Source organism: Oryx dammah, unplaced genomic scaffold (genome assembly GCF_014754425.2).
Source record: "Oryx dammah isolate SB20612 unplaced genomic scaffold, SCBI_Odam_1.1 HiC_scaffold_8, whole genome shotgun sequence".
In the NCBI taxonomy this organism is placed as follows: domain Eukaryota; kingdom Metazoa; phylum Chordata; class Mammalia; order Artiodactyla; family Bovidae; genus Oryx; species Oryx dammah.
Genome location: NW_024070192.1, coordinates 2108592 through 2129350, shown reverse-complemented (window position 1 = coordinate 2129350; position 20759 = coordinate 2108592). Strand labels below are relative to the sequence as shown.

The following is a 20759-nucleotide window of genomic DNA, read 5'->3' as shown; positions in this document are numbered from 1 at the left end:
TAGTACTTTTTTTTAAGGCTTACAGGCCTTTGCTAAAAATAAGCTTTGCCTGGCTGCAGATCCTTGGTTCTTACTTACCCCCAGTCCCTCTTAAGTTTTGTCCCCTGAGGACGGGAACCATTTGTTACAAAGCAGGAGATGCCCCACCTCCTCAACGTCTGCACACAGAAGGGCCCGGGACGACCACTGGCAGGGCCACCCTGCCGGTCGTCACCACCAGACACGATTTAAGTTTGGGGAATCAAGACAGCAACAGTGTGTGTGTGTGTGTGTGCGCTCCAACTTCACACACACACCTCCCCCCACTCCCCTAGCTTAGAAGCACTAACGACAGAAAATCAGACGAAATAGCAGGTAGTAGGCTCAGGGACCACAGGGCACGTCTCCCATTTTACTCGCTGATTCTCCCAAGAAGCACCAAACAGAAGTTCAGTTCTGCCAAGCTGACATCCCCCCCAGACCCACGGGCTCCCCCCCAGGAGGGGTGCCCTCTCCCGCCTCTGCACCTTGTACCAAAACGGACACTCGGGCCCGTTAACCTGCCGACATGCTCACCTTCTCATGCTGTGGGCTAAACTGTGGCCCTTCCCCTTCCTAACGCCCAGCATCCCAGAAAGGGAGAATTTCTCTTACAGAGCAATTGGGCAGTTGCATATATCATCAATGGACATGAGTTTGAGCAAACTCCGGGAGTGGTGAAGGACAAGGAAGCCTGGCGTGCTGCACTCCCTGGGATCGCAAGGAGTGTGACATGGCTAAGCGACTGAACCACAGCAAATATATCATCAAAATGAGTCATACAGGATTAGGGTGAACCTCCAACCCAACAGGACTGATGTGTGGATCAAAAGGAGAAATTTGACAAAGGCTCCTCCATGGGAGAAGTGCAGGTGACAGTGAAGGCAAGGGTCTGGGAGATGCTTCTAGGAGCCAAGCAATGCCAAAGGTCACCGGCAAGCCCCCAGAAGCCAGGGGCACAGTGCGGAGCGGACGCTCCCTGCTTAGTTCTCAGAAGGAATCTACCCTGCTGACACCTGAATCTCAGACTTCCCACCCCCAGAACCAAGAGACAATGCGTTTCTGTTGTGCAAGTCACCCCATCAACCATACTCCATTACAGCGGTCCATGCAAACAGACACATCCCCCCCAGTCGGTGAGCTTCTTGAAGGTAGAGATGGAAATCCAGCTGACTTTGTAGTCACTGAGCCCAAGGTAAGCTGCAGATTATTTATATAATTCTTCAATAATGCATGTTAAAGTCAACCATGAAATACCAATATCTGGCCCTCAACCTCCCACCCGCAGTCTCATCCATCTGAGGTCTTATCTTTAGACATGTCACATCAGAAAAGAAAGACTGAAATGTAACTTGAAAATGTCATCCTAACCTCAACGTGGACTTCCCAGATGGCTCAGAGGTAAAGAACCTGCCTGCCAATGCAGGAGATGAAGGTTCCATCCCTAGATCGGGAAGATCCCCGGGAGGAGGAAATGGCAACCCACTCCAGTATCCTTGCCCGGGAAACCCCATGGACACAGAAGTCTGGCAGGCTATAGTCCTCAGGGTTTCAAAAGAACTGGACACGACTTCACGACTGAAAAATAACAACCCTGACATATCCAAATTTCCATCTCATTCTTAAATCAATTTCAGAATTAAATCTACATTTTTCCCCTTCTTTATCTATAAAAATAGAAGCTTACTCAGGATCAAAGTCCCAAGCACGGAGACTTGGCAAGTCACCTGCAGGAGATCACAGGCCTGGCAGGTCCTATCCCCCTGGTTGGGTCACGTGGTCTCTTTAACTGCTCAGCAAGGTGAGGACGCACAAACCGCCCCACGGCTTTCCTGACTCAGACTGGGGGACAGGCAGGGGGGTCAGTGACCAACCCACCCACCTAATCCACTCCACAGACCCTGAGTTGACTGAAGTCACTGGGAGCAAGAAGGTGACTCAGTGCTTTTTACATCGAGAAATAGTCTATTATGAACTCCAGAGCTATAGGCCACTGTGTTTGTCAAACCAAGATAATGACAGAAAAAAAAATGAATGTAATCTAACAATTGTATGGAAATGCCAACTATATTAAATATATTTCTCTTTTACATGGAATTTTCCTGAAATTAAAAAACACACACAAAAATGTATGAACTCCCTGGCCAGCCCCCTGGTATCAGGCCTGAGAAAGTAAGTTTGGTAAAACGAAGAACTTTCTAGAGCATTTCTCCTCAGGTCAGAGTAAAAGGGGGCATCTCTGGGGGCTCAGTGGTAAAGAACCTCCCTGCCAATGTAGGAGACAAGGGTTCAATCCCCGGGTCGGGAAGATCCCCTGGAGAACGGAATGGCAACCCACCCCAGTATTCTTGCCTGGAGAATTCCATGGTCAGAGCAGCCTGGCAGGCTACAGTCCAGGGGGCCACAAAGAGTCAGACATGACTGAGCAACTAACACTTTCACTTTTCAAAAGTAAAAGGAGAATTCAGAAGGATGGTTTTCCTTCTTTTCAGCTGCCTTCAGATGATTCTAGAAGAGGCAGAAGGGACTGAGAAATGGCAAAGGCAGGTTGGCAGGTTATAAAAGAATGAAAACTGCAGCTGCAGTCACGCTCTGGAGAGCATTCTGTGACCTAGCAAGACGTTGATTATTGAACCAACAGCTTGCTTATATAATTACACTGTGCCCATAAACCCAGCTGATATGATATACTTGTTTAACTATTAACCTCTAGGTTTCCTGGAGTTTCCACAATCCAAAAAAAAAAAGAAAGAAAGAAATACCTAAAAGTATGACATAGGACACGTTTCGCTTGTTAACCTATTGTGATCATAAGCAGTAAGTACAGTATTGAGGTAAGTAGAAAAAGGAAGTTTTTAGAAAACATACATAAGGTCTTCGAAACTCCGGAGATTTTCCTAAGGCCATCTTCTCTGTTTTCATTCTTCTAAGAAATTGTTCTGCCTGTGTTTCTTGTCATTCAGTCACTAAGTCATGTCCAACTCTTTGTGATCCCATGGACTCTTTTCAAGGCCTGCCAGGCTCCTCTGTCCAGGGGATTTCCCAGGCAAGAATACTGGAGTGGGTTCCCATTTCCTTCTCCAGGGGGTCTTCCCCGCCTGGGGATCAAACCCAGGTCTCCTGCATTGTAGGCAGATTCTTTACCGTCTGAGCTACAGGGAAGCCCCTATGATCTTCTGGAGTTTGCTCAAATTCGTGTCCATTGAGCTGGTGATGCCATCTCACCCTCTGTCGCCCCCTTCTCCTTTTTCTTCAGTCTTTCCCAGCGTCAGGGTCTTTTCCAATGAGTTGGCTCTTCATATCAGGTGGCAAAAGTATTGGGGTTTCAGCTTCAGCATCAGTCCTTCCAATGACTACCCAGGACTGATCTCCTTTAGGATGGACTGGTTGGAGCTCCTTGCAGTCCAAGGGACTCTCAAGAGTCTTCCCCAAGACCTCAGTTCACAAACATCATTTCTCTGGGGCTCAGCCTTCTTTATGGTCCAACTCTCACATCCATAGATGACTACTGGAAAAACCATAACTTCGACGATATAGACCTTTGTCAGCAAAGTGATATCTCTGCTTTTTAATATGCTGTCTAGGTTTGTCATGACTTTCTCATCGACTGTGAAAATCTGACTGATACTTATACACTCATGGTAAAAATTCTCCTGATCTCCTCCTCATCTGTAAGGCCTTCTAATCCAGTGTCTATTCTAAGCATATCTAAGATTCTAGCTTGTATTCTATACATTTCTCTGCGATCTTACCTCTGACTAGACTATAAGCTCCTTAAGGAGATGGAGAGAGAGAAAGAGGGTTATGTTTATAGCGAGCTTACTATAACCCAATGCCTCAAACCCAGCAGGGGTCTCAATAAATACTGTATAAATAAACAAATGCCAAGCACTGCCCAAAGCACATCACACACATAGCCTTGCTTAATTTTTTCTTAATAGCTCTGATTTATTGAGTGCTTACTATGTGCCTGGAGAAGGCGATGGCACCCCACTCCAGTCCTCTTGCCTGGAAAATCCCATGGACAGAGGAGCCTGGTGGGCTGCAGTCCGTGGGGTCGCTAAGAGTCAGACACGACTGAGCGACTTCACTTTCACTTTCCACTTTCCTGCATTGGAGAAGGAAATGGCACCCCACTCCAGTGTTCTTGCCTGGAGAATCCCAGGGACGGAGGAGCCTGGTGGGCTGCCGTCTATGGGGTCGCACAGAGTCGGACACGACTGAAGCGACTTGGCAGACTTAGCAGTACTACGTACCAGGCACTGTTTTAAGTACCTTACAATTATTATCTTTTTAAAAAACATTGATTGATTGATTGATTTCTCCAGGCCTTAGTTGAGGCATGCCGGACCTTTCGCTGTGGCATGTGGGATGCAGTCCCCCAGCCCGGGCCCCCTGTACTAAGAGCTCAGAGTCTTAGCCACTGGACCACCAGGGAAGCCCCATCTTGCTAAAGTTTTAAAACAGTGCTGTGAAGGTCAGTCTCCATTCAGCAGGCCAGGAAATGGAAGGTAAGATCAAGCAGATTCTTCAAGGCCCCCAGTGAGTGACAAACCAGAGCAGAGCGCATTTCTGTCCAGTGCCCCCCAGCACAGTACCTTGAACATAACTGTCAAAATGGTACCTGTTTAGCCGCTTCATTTAAAATGAATAACCAGTGAGGACCTACTGCACAGCTCAGGGAACTCTGCTCAGTGTTATGTGGCAGCCTGGATGGGAGGGGAGTTTGGAGGAGAATGGATACATGTAAACGTACAACTGAGTTACTTTGCAGTCCACCGGAAACTATTAACTATAATTCATAGCCGATAAACTATTGTTAATTGGCGATACTCCAATATAAAATAGTATTTTTTAAGTTATTTGTTTATATATTATATATTTTAAAGATCACTCTGTATATCGCTATATATAGATTGGAGAAGGCAATGGCAGCCCACTCCAGCACTCTTGCCTGGAAAATCCCATGGACAGAGGGGCCTGGTGGGCTGCAGTCCATGGGGTCGCTAGGAGTCGGACACGACTGAGCGACTTCACTTTCACTTTTCACTTTCATGCATTTGTTTATATATTATATATTTTAAATATCACTCTGTATATCAGTATATATAGATAGATATTGATAAATATGGCTTCCCAGGTGGCTCAGACAGTAAAGATTCTCCCTGCGATGCAGGAGACCTGGGTTCAATCCCTGGGTCAGGAAGAGCCCCTGGAGAGGGAACGATAACCCAGTGCACTATTCCTGCCTGGAGAATCCCACGGATAGAGGGGCCTGGTGGCTACAGTCCACGGTGTCACAAAGAGTCAGACACGACTGAGCAACTAATATTGTCATTATTGATAAAAATACCTCTAGATATGTTAACAGTAGCAATAGAAAGTCGTGGGTTTTTTTTTTTTTTTTAATACCTAGGAATACGTTTAACTAGAAACCAGCAGAATCTTCTGGGAGAAAATGTTATATTTCTATTGAGGTACATAAAGGAAAACTTAAATAAATCACACATTTATCTTGGGATAAAAGGCTTAAACTTGCAGTAAAGAAGTCAGTTCCAGTTAGACCGACCTATAAATTTAGCAGGACTTAGGAGCTGCAGGTCTGAGCCATTCTGCTCCTACTGGTTTTCCAGGTTCTTGCTTCACTCTTATCTCTAACTCATCCTTTCCATGCGGGGTTGGAGGAGGGGGGACAGAGGAAAGGAATGAATAGCTTGTCCCTGAACACCCCGCCATCCACCCCCAGGGCTTCCTCGGGGGACCACAGGAAGCGGCTGGAACCTCAGTTTCACTGTTCTGCTCTGAGAGGAGAGAAAGCTGGGAGAGAATTCATCACCTTGAAAGAAGATTCACACCTGCCTCTTCAACCACAGAAAAAACGAGTTAATTCTGGTTTCTTCCACACCTTCCAATAGAAAAGGAAAACAGGGAAGCTGCAGGTTCATTCACAGTTTCAAGGAAACTGCACTTGTCACATTTACATAGAAACAACCAAGAAAAAAGGAAATCACTAACCCAACAGGGCATTATTCCTCTACTGAGGTATGTTGCCAAACTGGCTGCGTCTTTCTTGCTGTTTTAAAACAATTTCACTTGGATGTGCATGGAAACACATAAGGTTTAGATCTGCTTAGTTACAGACTCTAAGACAGGTGACAGAATCACCATTCATTACTGATGCTCGACAAATTTCTGTCTACTGGTCTGTACACACCAGTGTGTCAGTAGACCAATCGTAACCAGCTTCCTTTAACCAGTGGGCAGTTTGTACTTGGAATTCCACCTGAACTCTCAGAATGAGTCAGACTCAATATTTTAGGCTTAAAGGAACATCTCAAAAGGAACCTATCCACAGGGAGACACCGGTCAGCCCCTCCTAATGACAACATGTGACTCTGGTGTGCACAAGTTTCCCCGGAACCCATCCATGCTGTCTCCAACCGTGCCTTCCAGGTAATGGGTTCAGACATTTATGATGGAGTGGCCTCTCAAGTGGAGGAGCCAGGAAATCAGGTGCTGGGGTCACACAGACCGTGATTAAAGCTCTGCTCTGTCACAATCAACCGTGACATATAACCTCTGGCCTCAGTTGCTCATATACAAAATGGGACATCATCACATCAGGCCCTGCTGAGGTGAGAACGAGATACGTTCATCGCTGAGCACAGTTATCTGGAATATGAAAGCCTCCACAGAGATGCTACCATCTTGGATCACAGGAATGACAGCACTTCCTTGTAGGGGGCTAAAGCAGACCTCACTTTGGAAATCATGAACAATCTGGGCTCATCCATCCAAAGCAACTGTCTTCAAGTTACCTCCCTCCGCGTCGTCCCCTTCCCTCATTTCCGGAACCTTTGCCAGGACCTTCCCTGATAAATATTAATACACAACCTCCACAATATCAGCGACTCTGAAAGCAACAGGATCCTCACACACAAAACGCAACTGTCCACCCAGATTTGGGGGAGCTCATATGAGAAAATGGACTTCCCAGGTGGCATCGGTGGTCAAGCATCTGCCTGCCAACGGAGCCGACGTAGGAGACGGGTTCGGTCCCTGGGTCAGGAAGGTCCCCTGGAGAAGGAAATGGCAACCCACTCCAGTATTGTTTCCTGGAGAATCCCATGGACAGGGGAGCCTGGCGGGCTACAGTCCAGGGGGTCGCCATGAGTCAGACACAACTGAGTACGCAGCGCGAGCGCCAGGTGGGACAACGGCTCCAGCCTTTGCAGGAGGCGATAACCTGCCCCGGTGAGACGGACGATGACGGAAGGAGGGTCCTGTCCTCACCCACACAAAAGCCCCGATGGCAGCCCTGAGCTGTGTCACGATACCAACCCGAAAAGCCGGCAGCGTGCGAGCACGACTTGGCTTTAGTTCATCGGCTTTCTGCGCAAAATGTGGGGCACAGACGTGGAGGGTGAAGGGACCAGGGGAAGACTAATGATCGGTTTCTCAAAGGGGCGCGAAAAGAAAGATGAGAACATAAGAGAAGCGCAAAGCAAACAGGGAGAGTGCGGCAGAGGGGAGAGGACTCGGGGTGGGCCAACGAGCCGGCGGCTCAGCCTGCGGAAATGAGCAATGGGCCCCAGTCTCACGGCCGGAGAAACGCCGCTCAGACGCTTCCTGTGGGCGGGCCGAGGGCACCGGCTGCGGCCCGGGCAGTGGCCGTCCGGGTTAACGACTTCCAATTAAAGCCAGAGGACTGTAATATGGACCAGAAGTCATCACGTGATTGAGGAAAGTCACAAAGGGCAAGGTCACCAAGCTTTTTTTGAAAAGGGCCGGAGAGTCAATGTTCTGGGCTCTGCAGGGCATGCAGTCTCCATCACAGTGATTCGACTAGTTGCGGAGGAGGAAGCAGCCCTCAGCCGCACAGAAATGAATGTGCAGAGCTGGGTCCCAATAAAACTTTATCGGTAGACACTGACTTCGAATTTTATATAACTTTCTTGTGTCATGAAACGTTATTCTTTTTAATTCTTTTTTCCAATCATTTGTAAATGTGTAAACCATTTTGGCTCACAGGCTGGCTGATTCACGTGGATACATGGCAGAAACCAACACAATATTGTGAAGTAATTATCTTTTAATTAAAAAAAAAAAAAAAAACAGGTGGGTCCGGATTTGGCCCCCAGGCTGTGGTTTGTTGGCCCCAGAGATGAGCTTGGCCTTGCAGCCAGACAGGCCAGGCTTTGCATCCTGCCTGGGCTGCCTGCTGGCTTTCCAGCCCCGGGCACATTAGTGAACTCTCCAAAGCCCCAGCGTCTTCATTTGTAAATTAGCGATAACAGTACCTGTCCTCCTGAGCTTCACAGGTGGTTCAGTGGTAAAGAATCCACCCGCCAATTCAGGAGACACAGGTCCCATGGCTGGGTCAGGAAGACTCCTTGGAGAAAGAAATGGAAACCCGCTCCAGCATTCTTGCCTGGGAAACGCCTTGGACAGAGGAGCCTGGCGAATTCAGGAGACACAGGTCCCATGGCTGGGTCAGGAAGACTCCTTGGAGAAAGAAATGGAAACCCGCTCCAGCATTCTTGCCTAGGAAACGCCTTGGACAGAGGAGCCTGGCGGGCTACAGTCCATGGAGCGGCAAAGAGTCGGACCCAACTGAGCAGGCATACGCCTATCTGTCCTGCTGGGATTTAGGTGAAGTTCAAAAGCACAACACCTGAAAAGTGACTGAGAAATAACAAGCGACAAGGATAATGATTGCTCTGGGTAATGGGGTGTGGGCTGTGATGGCTTCAGATCTATAGCTAATTATCTCTAGGGGAAAAAAGTAAAAGCAAGGCTGACCCCAACCCAGCTTAAGGATAAATATACAGACTAGAAAATAAAACAGAGGAAGAGGGATCCAACAAGAGCCTATTCAATGGGTGACAGAGGATGAGATGGTTGGATAGATCATCGGCTCAACGGACATGAGTTTGCGCAAACTCTGGGAGACAGCGGAGGCCAGGGAAGCCCGGCGTGCTGCGGTCTGTGGGGTCGCAGAGTCGGACACGACTGAGAGATCAAACAAGGAACAACTCAGAACTAAGTTGACCAAATTATGATGATTCGTGATAGACTTTGTGTGTGTGTGTGTAGGTTATAATGTGAATACCTTTCCACAGCAGAAAGAGGGGGTTTTGGGAACTGTGTACCAAACCGTACTCAGCGGCTCACAGGCAGGAAGACCATGTGAGGAAGCAGAGCGGGAACAAGACTGAGATGGGGCAGAGCCAGTGGTGGTGGTGGGTCCAGGAGGAGACTGCTACTGGGGCTCACCCGGGCAGAGGTCCCTGCTCAGTCACAGGGCTGCCAGCTGTTAAGAACTGGCAGCTTATCTCTGACAGCCCTTCAGATGCTCGAGTTCAGAGGTGACTTGCAAACCAGCTCCTAAAACCAGCACGGGATGAAGGAATTCACTTCGATCCTATCCCACCGGACTCTCCAGACAACTCATCTTCGTCCTGCATATTTTTTGAGCTGAGTGAGGATCACGCAGTCTTTAAACCTGCTTAGAAGGCCCAGGCAGGAAGAATGACACTTCTTCAGGAATGGTTCAGTTGCTTTTTAGGCTATCCTTGCAACTTTCAAATAATCAAGCAAAGATAGAATGGAGACATCCGTGTGGAAAAAGAAGCACAGGAAAACTGCATTAAAATTTAATTATCCCACACCTTTTATGAAAAATGATAGAGAGCACCACTGATGAAAAATACTTGCACTGTCAGACATTCATTGAACATCTATTGCTCATAAGCTCAGAGGCAGAGTTGCAAAGATGCAGAAGAAGAAATGTTAGCTACCTAGCAAGAGGCTTTCAGAGATCATCCATAAAAGGCAAACAACTACAGTGGCTAAAAGTTGCAGCTGTATAGTGTAGGCACTGGAATTAAAATGAGAGCATTTGCAAAATATCCTTTGGCAGAAAATTGATTAAAAAAAAAAAAAAAAACCACCACCGTGATCAAGTATCACAGTTTCATTCGGGCACAGAAAGCACCTCTGCTGATTGCACTGTCAGCCTTGCCTGCCAGCATGCTTCCCACAAAAACAAACAAAACAAAAAAATGTGAAATATCCTCAAGATTCTGGAAAAAATGTTTTATAAATGTAGATTCCTAGTGTTTGTGTGCGGTTTAGTGAAAAGAACGCTGGGGCAAAGGATCAGGCTGTGTAAGTTCCCCCTATGGCTCCGTCTTCGGGCAAATCACCTTCTTTCAGAGCTTCCGTTTGCCCTTTGTAAAATGAGATAATTAGATTATAAAACTCCTTTCCACAGCTGTACATTCTACTACTTAATATCAAGGTGCATAAATAGTAGCATTGACTAAGGAAGGCTGTATCAGGAATATATGAACAGTGATTGACTTGATATAATTTCGGAGGTCATCAAAGCAGATTTTTGCCTTCATTCTTCCAACAAATCTAGCAAAGGAAACCCCTTTTATGATTAGCTGTTATGCATGAAGCTAAAAAAAAGAATTATTCTGCCACGATGCTCGTAATACAACCAGGTGCTTAGGTGAGAATCACTCACGAAACCAAAGAAAAACTACTTTTGCCTGTAGAGATAACTGAAAATGAACAGATGTCCAGAAGTTAGTAAATTTCAGATGGAATTTAAATCAAATCATTATACTTTCCTTATTATTGTCATCCAGATTTGAATAGCTACAAACAATAGAACAAAATGAGTCTACAAAGTATATGTTTACTTAAGACATTTTGGTTAAAATTAAAATTAGAACTCACCAGGGAATTAAACTGTTTAGATGCATGAAAGTTGAACCCAGCTTTGAACCCATGATTACCTAAGTTCTGCCATCTTGGAATGTTCTGGCTTAACTCTGAAAATAATCTGATCCCCAAATTGAAAATTTTAAAGACACATTTTATGAGGGAAAAAAAATCAAACACATGAAACACAGATGTCAAAAAGAAAAATCCAGCTTCTTTGTCACTAAAAGAATTCAAGTGAGAGTAAAATAGTAAGACTTTTTATCAAATTGGCAAAAAAAAAAATTTCAAATTATTATACCCAGGATGAAGGAAAGAGAGCATAACCTTTTTTTTAAGTTTATATTGGGGTATAGCTGATTTACAATGCTGTATCAGTTTTAGATGTCCAGCAAAATGATTCAGTTACACACATACCTGTATCTGTTCCTTTCCAAGTTCTTTTCCCATGTAGGTTACTACAGAGGATTAAGTAGAGTTCCCTGTGCTCTGCAGTAGGTCCTTGCTCATTCTCTATTTTATTCTGTTTATTTTTGAATTGATTTTTATTGGCGTGTAGTTGCTTTACAATGCTGTGTTGGTTTCTGCCGTGCAGCAAAGTGAACCAGCCACGTGCATACGTGCACCCCCCTCTTCTGGACTTCATTCCCGTTTAGGTCGCCACCGAGCACTGAGTGCAGAGTCGCCTGTGCTCTGCATTTCACATACAGGCGTGTGCATAACCTCGATGAAGAGTAACTTATGTGACAACATTTACCAGGATGCTTAAAGGGAGCGCATGAACACTTGCAAACATCACTGGAGAGTGAGAAGCAGTGCTGGCAGCCTGGGGGGAGCAGCCAGCCCACGCCCACCTCCGCTCAGCACTCCCTCTCCTAGGGATCCATCCTACAGGGACAGTGGGGCCGATGCACAAACACGTGTGCTCAAGGTGTTATAGTCCCCGCAGTATTGTGCATAGCTGTAAAAAAGTGGAACTCTCTGAGAGTCCAGCTGGAGACTGATGAAACAGTTACCTTCTGACAAATTAAAATGAGCAACTGCTAAAATGAAGGAGGAAGCTGTGCGTGCATGCCTGTGGAAAGCTCTCCGATGAGACGCGGTCCAGTATAAAGCGAGCTGCAAAATACCACACGCAGTGTAAAAGCGCACGTATGTTCACACGCAGGGAGAGTCACCGAAGAGTCAGCAGGAGTCAGCTGTGGGTTCTGTGACTGTGAGCGAGTTTTATTTTCTCGTTCTGAATTTCTCTTCCGCTTGAATTTTTTTTCCAATGAGTATATATTGTTTTCATAGTAATAAAAGTGTTATTTTTAAAAGGTGAAGAAAAGAATGCAGCATGGGGAAGAGTTAGAGACTCATAACCTGTAGTTCTATATCCTGGAACTTAGTCAAAGGCCATAGTGCATAGAATGTCTGAACTGGGACATTTATCACAGCAGTGCTCATAACACTGAAAGCCAATAAACATCCATGTTCTACTTAAACTCTAGTGTTAGAATTAGATTATTAATGTAGTGATATATTAACTTTGACTATTTCATAGTATTATTGGCAAGTGAACCAAAGGCAACTAAATCATTTTATAAACATTTTGCATTTATTCAGATTCACATATATATCAGCATAGGAAAAAAGTCCAAAAGGATATATGCCAAAATGTACACTGCAATCACTAATGATTCTTGTTTTTCTTTCCTACAATTTCAACTGTTTCTACAAAAATGTATTACTTAGGCACTATCCTAAGTTTTAAAAATATTTCTTATAGACCTTTCAAACTTTAAAATAATGTAAAGCAGTTATAATGATACTAATCTGTGAAAAACAAAGGAACAAGAATCTCAACCCTTTCCTCCAACATCAGATTTACCGCCCAGAGACCCCCGGGGAAGCCCCTGCTGCTGACCTGCATGTTATAAAGTCATGAATGCCACATGGATACAAAACAAACTCAGGAAACCCAGGCCACCTCTTCTGATTTTATGTCCTGAGATGTACGAGGTTATAAAACAGACTGGCTCAGATTACAGGCTAAGCATGACAAGTCTCTCGGGTACAACCTAACAAAGGAATTTACAGAATGAGAAATGTACACTTTTCATTTCCCAGGCTGGCATGAATTTCAGAAGCAAAAAACCCACAGTAGGGGTGGGTCCCTTGACAGTCCTTGCCTGTCACTTTCCTCTACAGGCTTCTGAACTGTGCCTGATACACAGTCCCCATGACACAATGTACCTATCACTATTTTAAACAAAGACAAGCTAATATTTTTTAAAGGTGAGTCGAGGGGGGAGGGAGAAAAGTGCATTGGTAACAGGGTCCAACTTTTTCTCTCTTTTCAGGTGAACTGGGGGATGCCAGGCTCCCTCCCTCTGGCTGTCCCGCCCTCAGATCATTGTGGCTGATAACAATAGCTTTACTCTCCGGGGTAATGTAGATGACACATTTTCCTGTAGCCTGTCTTCCGGTAAAGTGCAGGAATTCCTGCACTCTCTGGGTGCCCTTCCTGTTAACTTACATTTCAGATTTCCTCAAAAGGCATTCTGCCACTTTAATATTTGAAAAATGTCAGCTCAACCCCAGACAGCTAATATAAACAAGCTGAAAAGCATACCACCTAAAGTTACAACTGTGGAAAACAAAATTTCTTTTTAAGAACTTCTTTCTGGGAATCTCACTGTTGGTGAGGCTGGAGAGGAGTAAGCCAGCCCTCCCAGCTCCCAGGGAGTCTGTAATTCTTTTGCCTCTGCTGTGCCTTAAATTAGAGGTCTGAAAAACTGAATTACAGTGATCTAGAAGGTTCGTAAAGGTCCTTGAATTGAACATGTTGTTAAATTCTTCACTACTATGAGGTTGTAGCCACCTTTTGCTTTTCCTTCATTTCATTTGGTTATAGTATTACAAAGAAGTTTGGTACTGCGAAAAAAAAAAAAAAATTCTTGGCCATTTGAGACTACCGTAGCTGAATTAGACCAGGTCCACAGTGAAAAGTCCAGGCCAAAAGTCTCTGCCACTTCTGAAATAATCACACACTTCCTTCCATCGAAAAGTTTTCCTTTTGGACAGGAACCCCACGTTCACACCAGAGGCACCTTCCACGTGGAATCCAATCAAGACAACCACTGGGATAAACGGGGATCCATGTGAAAGACTGCCAGCACATGCTATATTCTGGGAGCACCCCATCATGGAAGAGGGTCAGGCTAACTTCTCTGTCAGCTTCCCAACTTCCTCTGCTAGGAGGGAGCTGCCTTAGGAGCGAACCCCCACAATGCACAAAGAAACATGATTGAGTTTAAACCCTAAGGTCCAAAGATAAGCTCACTAGAGCACCACCCTCTTGTCTCCCAGAGAGGAGAAGACCACTGCCATCTCTAAATTACAAACACACCATTTCGCTCCATGATCTAAGCAATTATCTTGCATCACAACGATTTGCATGGAAGCTCTGTTTCACCAAACACAATTCCTTGAATGAAACACTCACATATGAAATATTTTTATATGTCCCCAAATCCTGTGCCCAACACACACACACAGATACACAGATACACAGCTATCATCATGTATCCACTCATATATTACAATGACCTGAATCCATGAGGGAATATACAGCAAATACAAAGTAACCAGATGCCATCTCTCTCATACATCAAAGCCTGGAAAGCCCTTTTAAGCTATTATTTCTCTGCTCAATTAGGAGACGGTACTCAGAGGTTTTACCGATATTAAGGAACACTGGCACTTCACAATGCCAGTTCCTGGGTACTTGGGCGCTCTTAGCTTTTCAGATTTCCATTTTCTCCCAATACCCAGAGAAAAGAAAGAGCCTTACTTTGAATTTGTGAGAATCTATGCTACTTCCTTCCTGGACTGAGATGTGTGACTCCCACTCCCATCACACAGAACTAAAAAGTGACACAGCTCCCCCAAAGAGCAGCAGGAGCGCAGGGGACACTTGAACCCCCTGGGACTTCCCCACTCACCCTGCGGAGCCCCCTCCCCTCCCTGGAGCCCACCTCTCCCTTCCATACATTCTCACAGGGCATGTGCTTTCCCCATGCTCAAGGAGGATTTGTTCTGAAACAAGTCACAGTCTCAGGGCCACCTGATAACATACCCTCAGCTCTATAATGTCACGTCAGGATCTCTATATTTTTAATCCCCCAGCTTGACATTAGGTCTGTAAAATACAACTGTGTAAAAAAAATAAAAAAATTTTTTTCAAGGAAAAATAAAACATAAAACAACCATAACCCTGAACTTCTGACCTATGCTAAATATAGGCAATTACACACTTAAAAGATTTCATTATGGTTGTCAATGAAACCGTGCAGTCCCCCCACCTTGGGGTAAAGCTTAGAAGTACAGTTTTTCTCCCAATATTTTCCCTGGAGATGCAAAGCATCTCCCAAATGGGAAAACATAAAACATCGATGTCCTTATTGCTGCTTCTAAATACTGTGAACCAATAAGCAATTAGCGTAAAGTGCAAAATCTCGGAAGAGAAAGACGTCTTGTCTGCTTTTTTGTAAAATGCTATCACTCACCTTTACTTCCTTTAAAAATCAAAAGTTGCTTAATGTTCAGAGCGATATCAATGGAAATTTAGCTAAATACTAGCACCTCAACGGTTCATTCCCAAAGGAATATAAGATTACATTAATTTCCTACTAGTTGAACTCAAGTTTTACCTTTCATCTTCATCTACCGACTTTTTAAAAAGTTCGTATTCCTGTCGCATATAAGATTACCTATTCTATCTATGCATACTACAGAATTTTACAATTATATAAAGCATTGCACATTCAGACGCTACCAACCTGCTCTATCTCTCCTGACTGGGCAAAAGGCAAAAAAGAGCTCAGCAATCCTAGCAGAAGAATGCAAATAACGCCAATGCACAGCTGAACTGCAAGCCCTGCCTTACAGGAACTCTCTGTGTCTGCAAAAAAAAAAAAAAAAAAAAGACACATACTAAACAGGAAATGCAACTGAGCTGTGGAAAACCTCAAACTTAAAAATGCAATCGCCAGGCGTAAATTGCATCCATGCATTCATAAATGCATGCACAACCCTTTGCATTTTTTGCAAGTAATGCAAATAGGCTCTTACCTTTCGACTGAGACATTTTCCCCTTTCCTTTGATGGGGGAGGGGAGCACAAAAGACTTTGCCTTGCTTCTCTTCTGTAGCTAGTTTTGCAACAAAGATGCAAGCTGCAGGCGTGCAATCTTCATGCAAGTGGAGTTTCTCTTGACCGAGGCAGCAGATGGACTTCCAGGGGATCCAGGTGGAAATGCACGCCTTGCAAAGCAGGCTGGAAAGTGATTTTCCCCGCAGTTGCAACGTTAGGGAAGACTGTGCTGCAGCTACATGATGGGCCAGGGCTGGCAGCTAAAAGCTCCAAACTTGGAACTGAGTAGCTTAGTGCGCAGACGTCCTTCCTGCGAAGGGCGCGGGGGCCGCTGGGAAGTGTAGTTCCTGCGCGGAGGCCGCGGGGCTCTGACTTCAGGACACGTGGTCGCGCGGGTCGCTGCGCGGGAAGATTGGAGGCGGCAGAGCTTGCGTCCAGGTAAACAAGTCGGACACGCACTCGGTACCCGGTGATGGAAGAAGCCGGGCAAGGCCGAGGGGAGCGGGCATCTGTGTTCTCCAAAAGCCCCCGAAACAGCAGCTAAAAAACATTGGTTTGGCTGAAAACCACTCGGCCGGCTGAGAAAGTCAGTTTCGGGGTTCACGTGTTTGCAGGGCAGTACCAGTTGGACGGTTCCTGCCTGTAGACGTTTCTTTTCCCCCACCTCAAACGTCCCTTTTTAAAAAACCTTTTTCTTGCCTGGAGAATTCGCTGGTGATTTGGCCAGGGGGAGGAGGCTGCAGAGAAGATGCCAAGTTTTATTTAGTAAGCAGAGGTCCAGGTCGCTTCGGGGAATCTGAAATTCGGTGCTGGGGCGGGGTGGAGGCGGGGGGATGGGGAGTTCTCATTTCTTGAAGGATCACGGAGGAAGTTCTGCTTTTTCTGTGTCAAAGCAAACTTTATCAGAGTTAAATTGCTTAGATGTTGTTTCTCACCTGAAGGGGGCTAGGAAAGTCCCCTGGCCTCAGGGAGAAAGTGGGTGGTCATGCTGTATTAACAGTCAGATGTCTCATATTTGTTCAGCAGTTTACTGAGTTTTGTTGAACCCCTGGAGTGTGCCAGGCCCTCTCCAGGACCTGAGGTCAGCCGGTAATGCTCACGGCTAGGAGCTGGACAGCAGGTGGGCAGAGATGTCACCCTTTCTCAGGGAAGCAGGCAGGCATGGGACATTCCTTGCAAGGGATGGAGGGGGCCTGGGCTGAAGTGAGCTCAGTCCTCTTCACTGCGTGGACCAGACTCAGAAAGGGGCTTTTCAGGTTGAGGGTGGAACTGAGAGTGTGAACCTGCTGAGGTGTGAACAAGCACAGTGGACACCTGCGTGTGTGCTCCGTCATGTCTCACTCTGTGACCCCACGGACTGCAGCCCGCCAGGCTCCCCTGTCCATGAGATTCTCCAGGCAGGAACTCTGGAGTGGGTTGCCATGCCCTCCTCCAGGGGATCTTCCCTACCCAGGGATCAGACCTGCATCTCCTGCATTGCAGGCAAATTCTTTCCCAGCTGAGCCATCAGGGACGCCGGGTGGACGTCTGAAGCCGCCCTGTTTAGGAGAGAGCAAGGGAGCCTGTCTACACTGAATGCGACGTGGGAGTAGGCGGGATTCACATGGGGGCCAAGCCGGAGGCTTGGGCTTTATCCTGCGGGTACTTAGGAGGTGGTGAAACGGCTTTGGAAAGGGATGTAACTGAATTAAAGCTTTGTTTTAAGAAGGTAAATATGCCCTCAACGATCAAGATTTGAAACCAGGAGAAGCTAGAGATAGGTCAGGTCAGTAGCAAAAGGCAAAAAGAGGCACTTTGAAACAGGGTTTGGCCGTGTTTGATGACCGCTGATGAAAACTATTGGAATTTTATTAAGAATTCTAAGAAGCCAGGGCCTTCTGAGTAATGGATGAATCAGAGGGAAGAAGGCCACCATGTTTCAGCTACAAATCAGCTCTTAAAACAAATATGCAGTTGGTCATGGAGCTAACATCAATTTACTTAAGTTGATCCCCTCTGCTGACATGAATGAGAATTAATCAAGGTCACCTCATGTTCATATTAGCTTCTGGCTCTAAAAGGAAGGCGCCCGGTCCCATGAGCTCAGATACAAAGACTTGCTGTTTTCCTTTCTTTCACTATCTTTCTGAGCAAATCCTTGCTGTGTATTCCTCCCTTTCTTGCACATACAATCTGAGCCTTGTTGAACCAGCATTTTTCCCCTTAAGTTTCATTTAAGTAGGAGACGACGTGGGCATGGAGATCCATTTCAGCGCATCCAATTCACTTTTCCAGGCATCAGTGGAGGAGCAGACGTGGGCCTGAGCTCACTAACATTTGCATTTCACGTGGTCAGCAGCATTGCTGTCTCTTGAATTGCCCCAGACGCCCTTCTTTCCTGACGAGCTTGAATCACCTCGTGTCTGGGGCGTCTTGCTACAGGAGTTGTGCTTGTGCTTTCTCCGCATGGGCGTGCACGGGCCACGGCCAGTGGCTTATGTCCTGCAGGTCAGTCTGCCGTTCATATTCCTATAGAGACAGTGATGCGTTTAATAGCCAGTGCGCACACACACACATACACACACTATGCGAAAGACCTTTGACCTTTTGTTGTTGTTCAGTTGCTCAGTTGTGTCTGACTCTTTGTGACCCCATGAACGGCAGCATGTAAGGCCTCTCTGTCCTTCACTATCTCCCGGAGTTTGCTCAAACTCATGTCCATTGAATCGGTGATGCCATCCAACCATCTCATCCTCTGTCGTCCCCTTCTCCTCCTGCCTTCAGTTTTTCCCAGCATCAGGGTCTTTCCCAGTGAGTCCGCTCTTCTCGTCAGGTGGCCAAAGTATTAGAGCTTCAGCTTCAACATCAGTCCTTCCAATGAATATTCAGGGTTGATTTCCTTTAGGATCAGGGTTGATTACCTTTGACCATAAATTGAACCACATATATTTTTTAAACTTTCTGTTTTGTGCTGAAGTGTAGCTGATCACAATGTTATGATAGTTTCAGATGCAAAATGTTATGATAGTTTCAGCTGCACGGGAAAGGGACTCAGCCAACTGTATACATGGGTCCATTCTCCCCGAAACTGCCCTCCCATCCAGGCTGCTACATAACTTGGAGCAGAGTTCCCTCAGTGCGATTTACAATTGGCAACATATATCGATTTTTCTTTCTGGGAAAAACATACTTTGAATTTCCGCAGGGAACTCAGCCTCTCTCCAAAGGCCTGGAGTCCCACAGGAAAAGTTCTTCTCTTGTCCAGGTGGTAACAGGCTCCCTCCAGCCCCGTCCTGGGTGGAGAAGGAGGTTGTATTAATACATCTCTACGGTGGCAAGCTGTTCCTCTTCTCAGGAGTCTGTGGCCGTGCTCCTACGAGGAGAACCCGACCCTTGGTGGTGAGTGTGCAGGCCAGCAGGTGTTTCTCTTCCGGTACTTTGATTCTTCATCTTTAAAATTTTCTGTGCTTCAGATCTTTCTAGAATACAAGGCAGTCTCGAATACAAGAACTCGAGGCAGTCTCCCCCAGCTTCTCGTCACCTTTGAGATCAATGCCAAACTCTCAAGCTGGGTGTAACTGGCTCCTTGAGGCCTGGGTCCTACTTCTCTGTAATTCATTCTCACGCTGTGTTTGCTGCTACGGGTGTTGCTGCCGGAAGCCAGGATTGCTCTGTCCTTGCTTTTTTTTTTAAATAGATCCAAACTTTTATGGCTGCCTAATTCATTTTTGCATGAAACCCTGATTGTTTTTTACAGATGTTCCTATTTTTGTAGATTCCAATTTATGCCTTTCTTGAGAAAAGTAATAGTTTATATAAGAACCGACCAAGTGATAAACCGAAAACAAGAATCTAATGAAGGAGAAAAAAATTAAATTTAAAAAACTTCAAATACACATTGAGACCAATTTAAAAATAGAAGTGAGTCATACTAAATGGGAAGTGAATGCAGAATAATCCTAAAAATAAGATGTTTGTAACATGATTATATGATAATCTAATAATAAAAATCTGGCCTTCATTTTTAAATTTTTTTATTGGAGTATAATTGCTTTACAATGTTGCGTTAGTTTCTGCTGCACAGAGAGCGGATCAGTCACGGGCACGCACACGCCCCCTCCCTCCTGGACCTCCCCTCGCCCCTCTAGGACATCACAGGGCCCGGAGCTCAGCTCCCGCGCTGTAGAGCACCTTCCCGCTGGCTGGCTGTTTCACCCATGTATGCAGTGTTAGTCGCTCAGTTATGTCCAGCTCTTTGGGACCCCCATGGACTATAGCCTGTCAGGACCCTCTGTCCGAGAGATTGCCCAGGCAGGAATCCTGGAGTGGGTCACCATTCCCTTCTCCAGGGGATCTACCGACCCAGGGACGGAGCTCGGGTCTGCTGCGTGGCAGGCAGGCTCTTCACCGCCTGGGCCGCCTGGGGAGCGCCAGTGTGCCTGCGGCGGTAGGGATGTTGGAAGCACTCTCCTGGTTTGTCCCACCCTCTCCTTCCGCTCCCTCGGCCTGTCCCGCCTTATCCATTCTCTTCTTAGCTCCTGCGGATTTGTCCTTGAAGATGCTCTAGGCCTCTTGGCTCCCTTCTGGGATCACCCCTACCTCTGCCCTCAGGGCAAGGAGTGAATTCCCTCCTTCTATTACCCTGCCTGCGGCACACCCTCCCGACACTCCCCCGGAGGCAGACTGGTGTTTGTTGCCAATCCGTCTCCCCCAGGAGACTGACCTGCTGGAGATCACAGACTGATCTCGGCATCCCCCATGCCCAGCATGGAGCATACAGTAGGCGCTCAAATGCACACTGTAAGGGATAGAGGAGACCTGTCAGCACGATGATGACCTGGCATAACGATTCCACAGGCCGAGTTCACAGCTGCAGGAGAAACGGGAGC

At 46.2% G+C, this 20759-nt stretch overlaps 1 protein-coding gene and 1 long non-coding RNA gene across 2 annotated transcripts in view; one reads left to right on the top strand and one right to left on the bottom strand.

Annotated features, from left to right (window-relative positions):
- MAP2K6 (mitogen-activated protein kinase kinase 6) overlaps nucleotides 1-16178 on the bottom strand; it is a 107627-nt gene extending 91449 nt beyond the window's left edge. The window contains exon 1 of the mRNA XM_040244415.1: nucleotides 15871-16178. Within this exon, the coding sequence (XP_040100349.1) occupies nucleotides 15871-15886 (16 nt within the window). The 5' untranslated portion in view covers nucleotides 15887-16178. The remainder of the gene's footprint in view (nucleotides 1-15870) is intronic.
- Nucleotides 16179-16251: 73 nt separating this feature from the next.
- On the top strand, nucleotides 16252-19899 carry LOC120866611. Its single transcript, XR_005721716.1, has 3 exons — nucleotides 16252-16329; nucleotides 18099-18378; nucleotides 19344-19899. It is a non-coding gene; the product is annotated as an uncharacterized LOC120866611 (long non-coding RNA).
- Nucleotides 19900-20759: the final 860 nt, after the last annotated feature.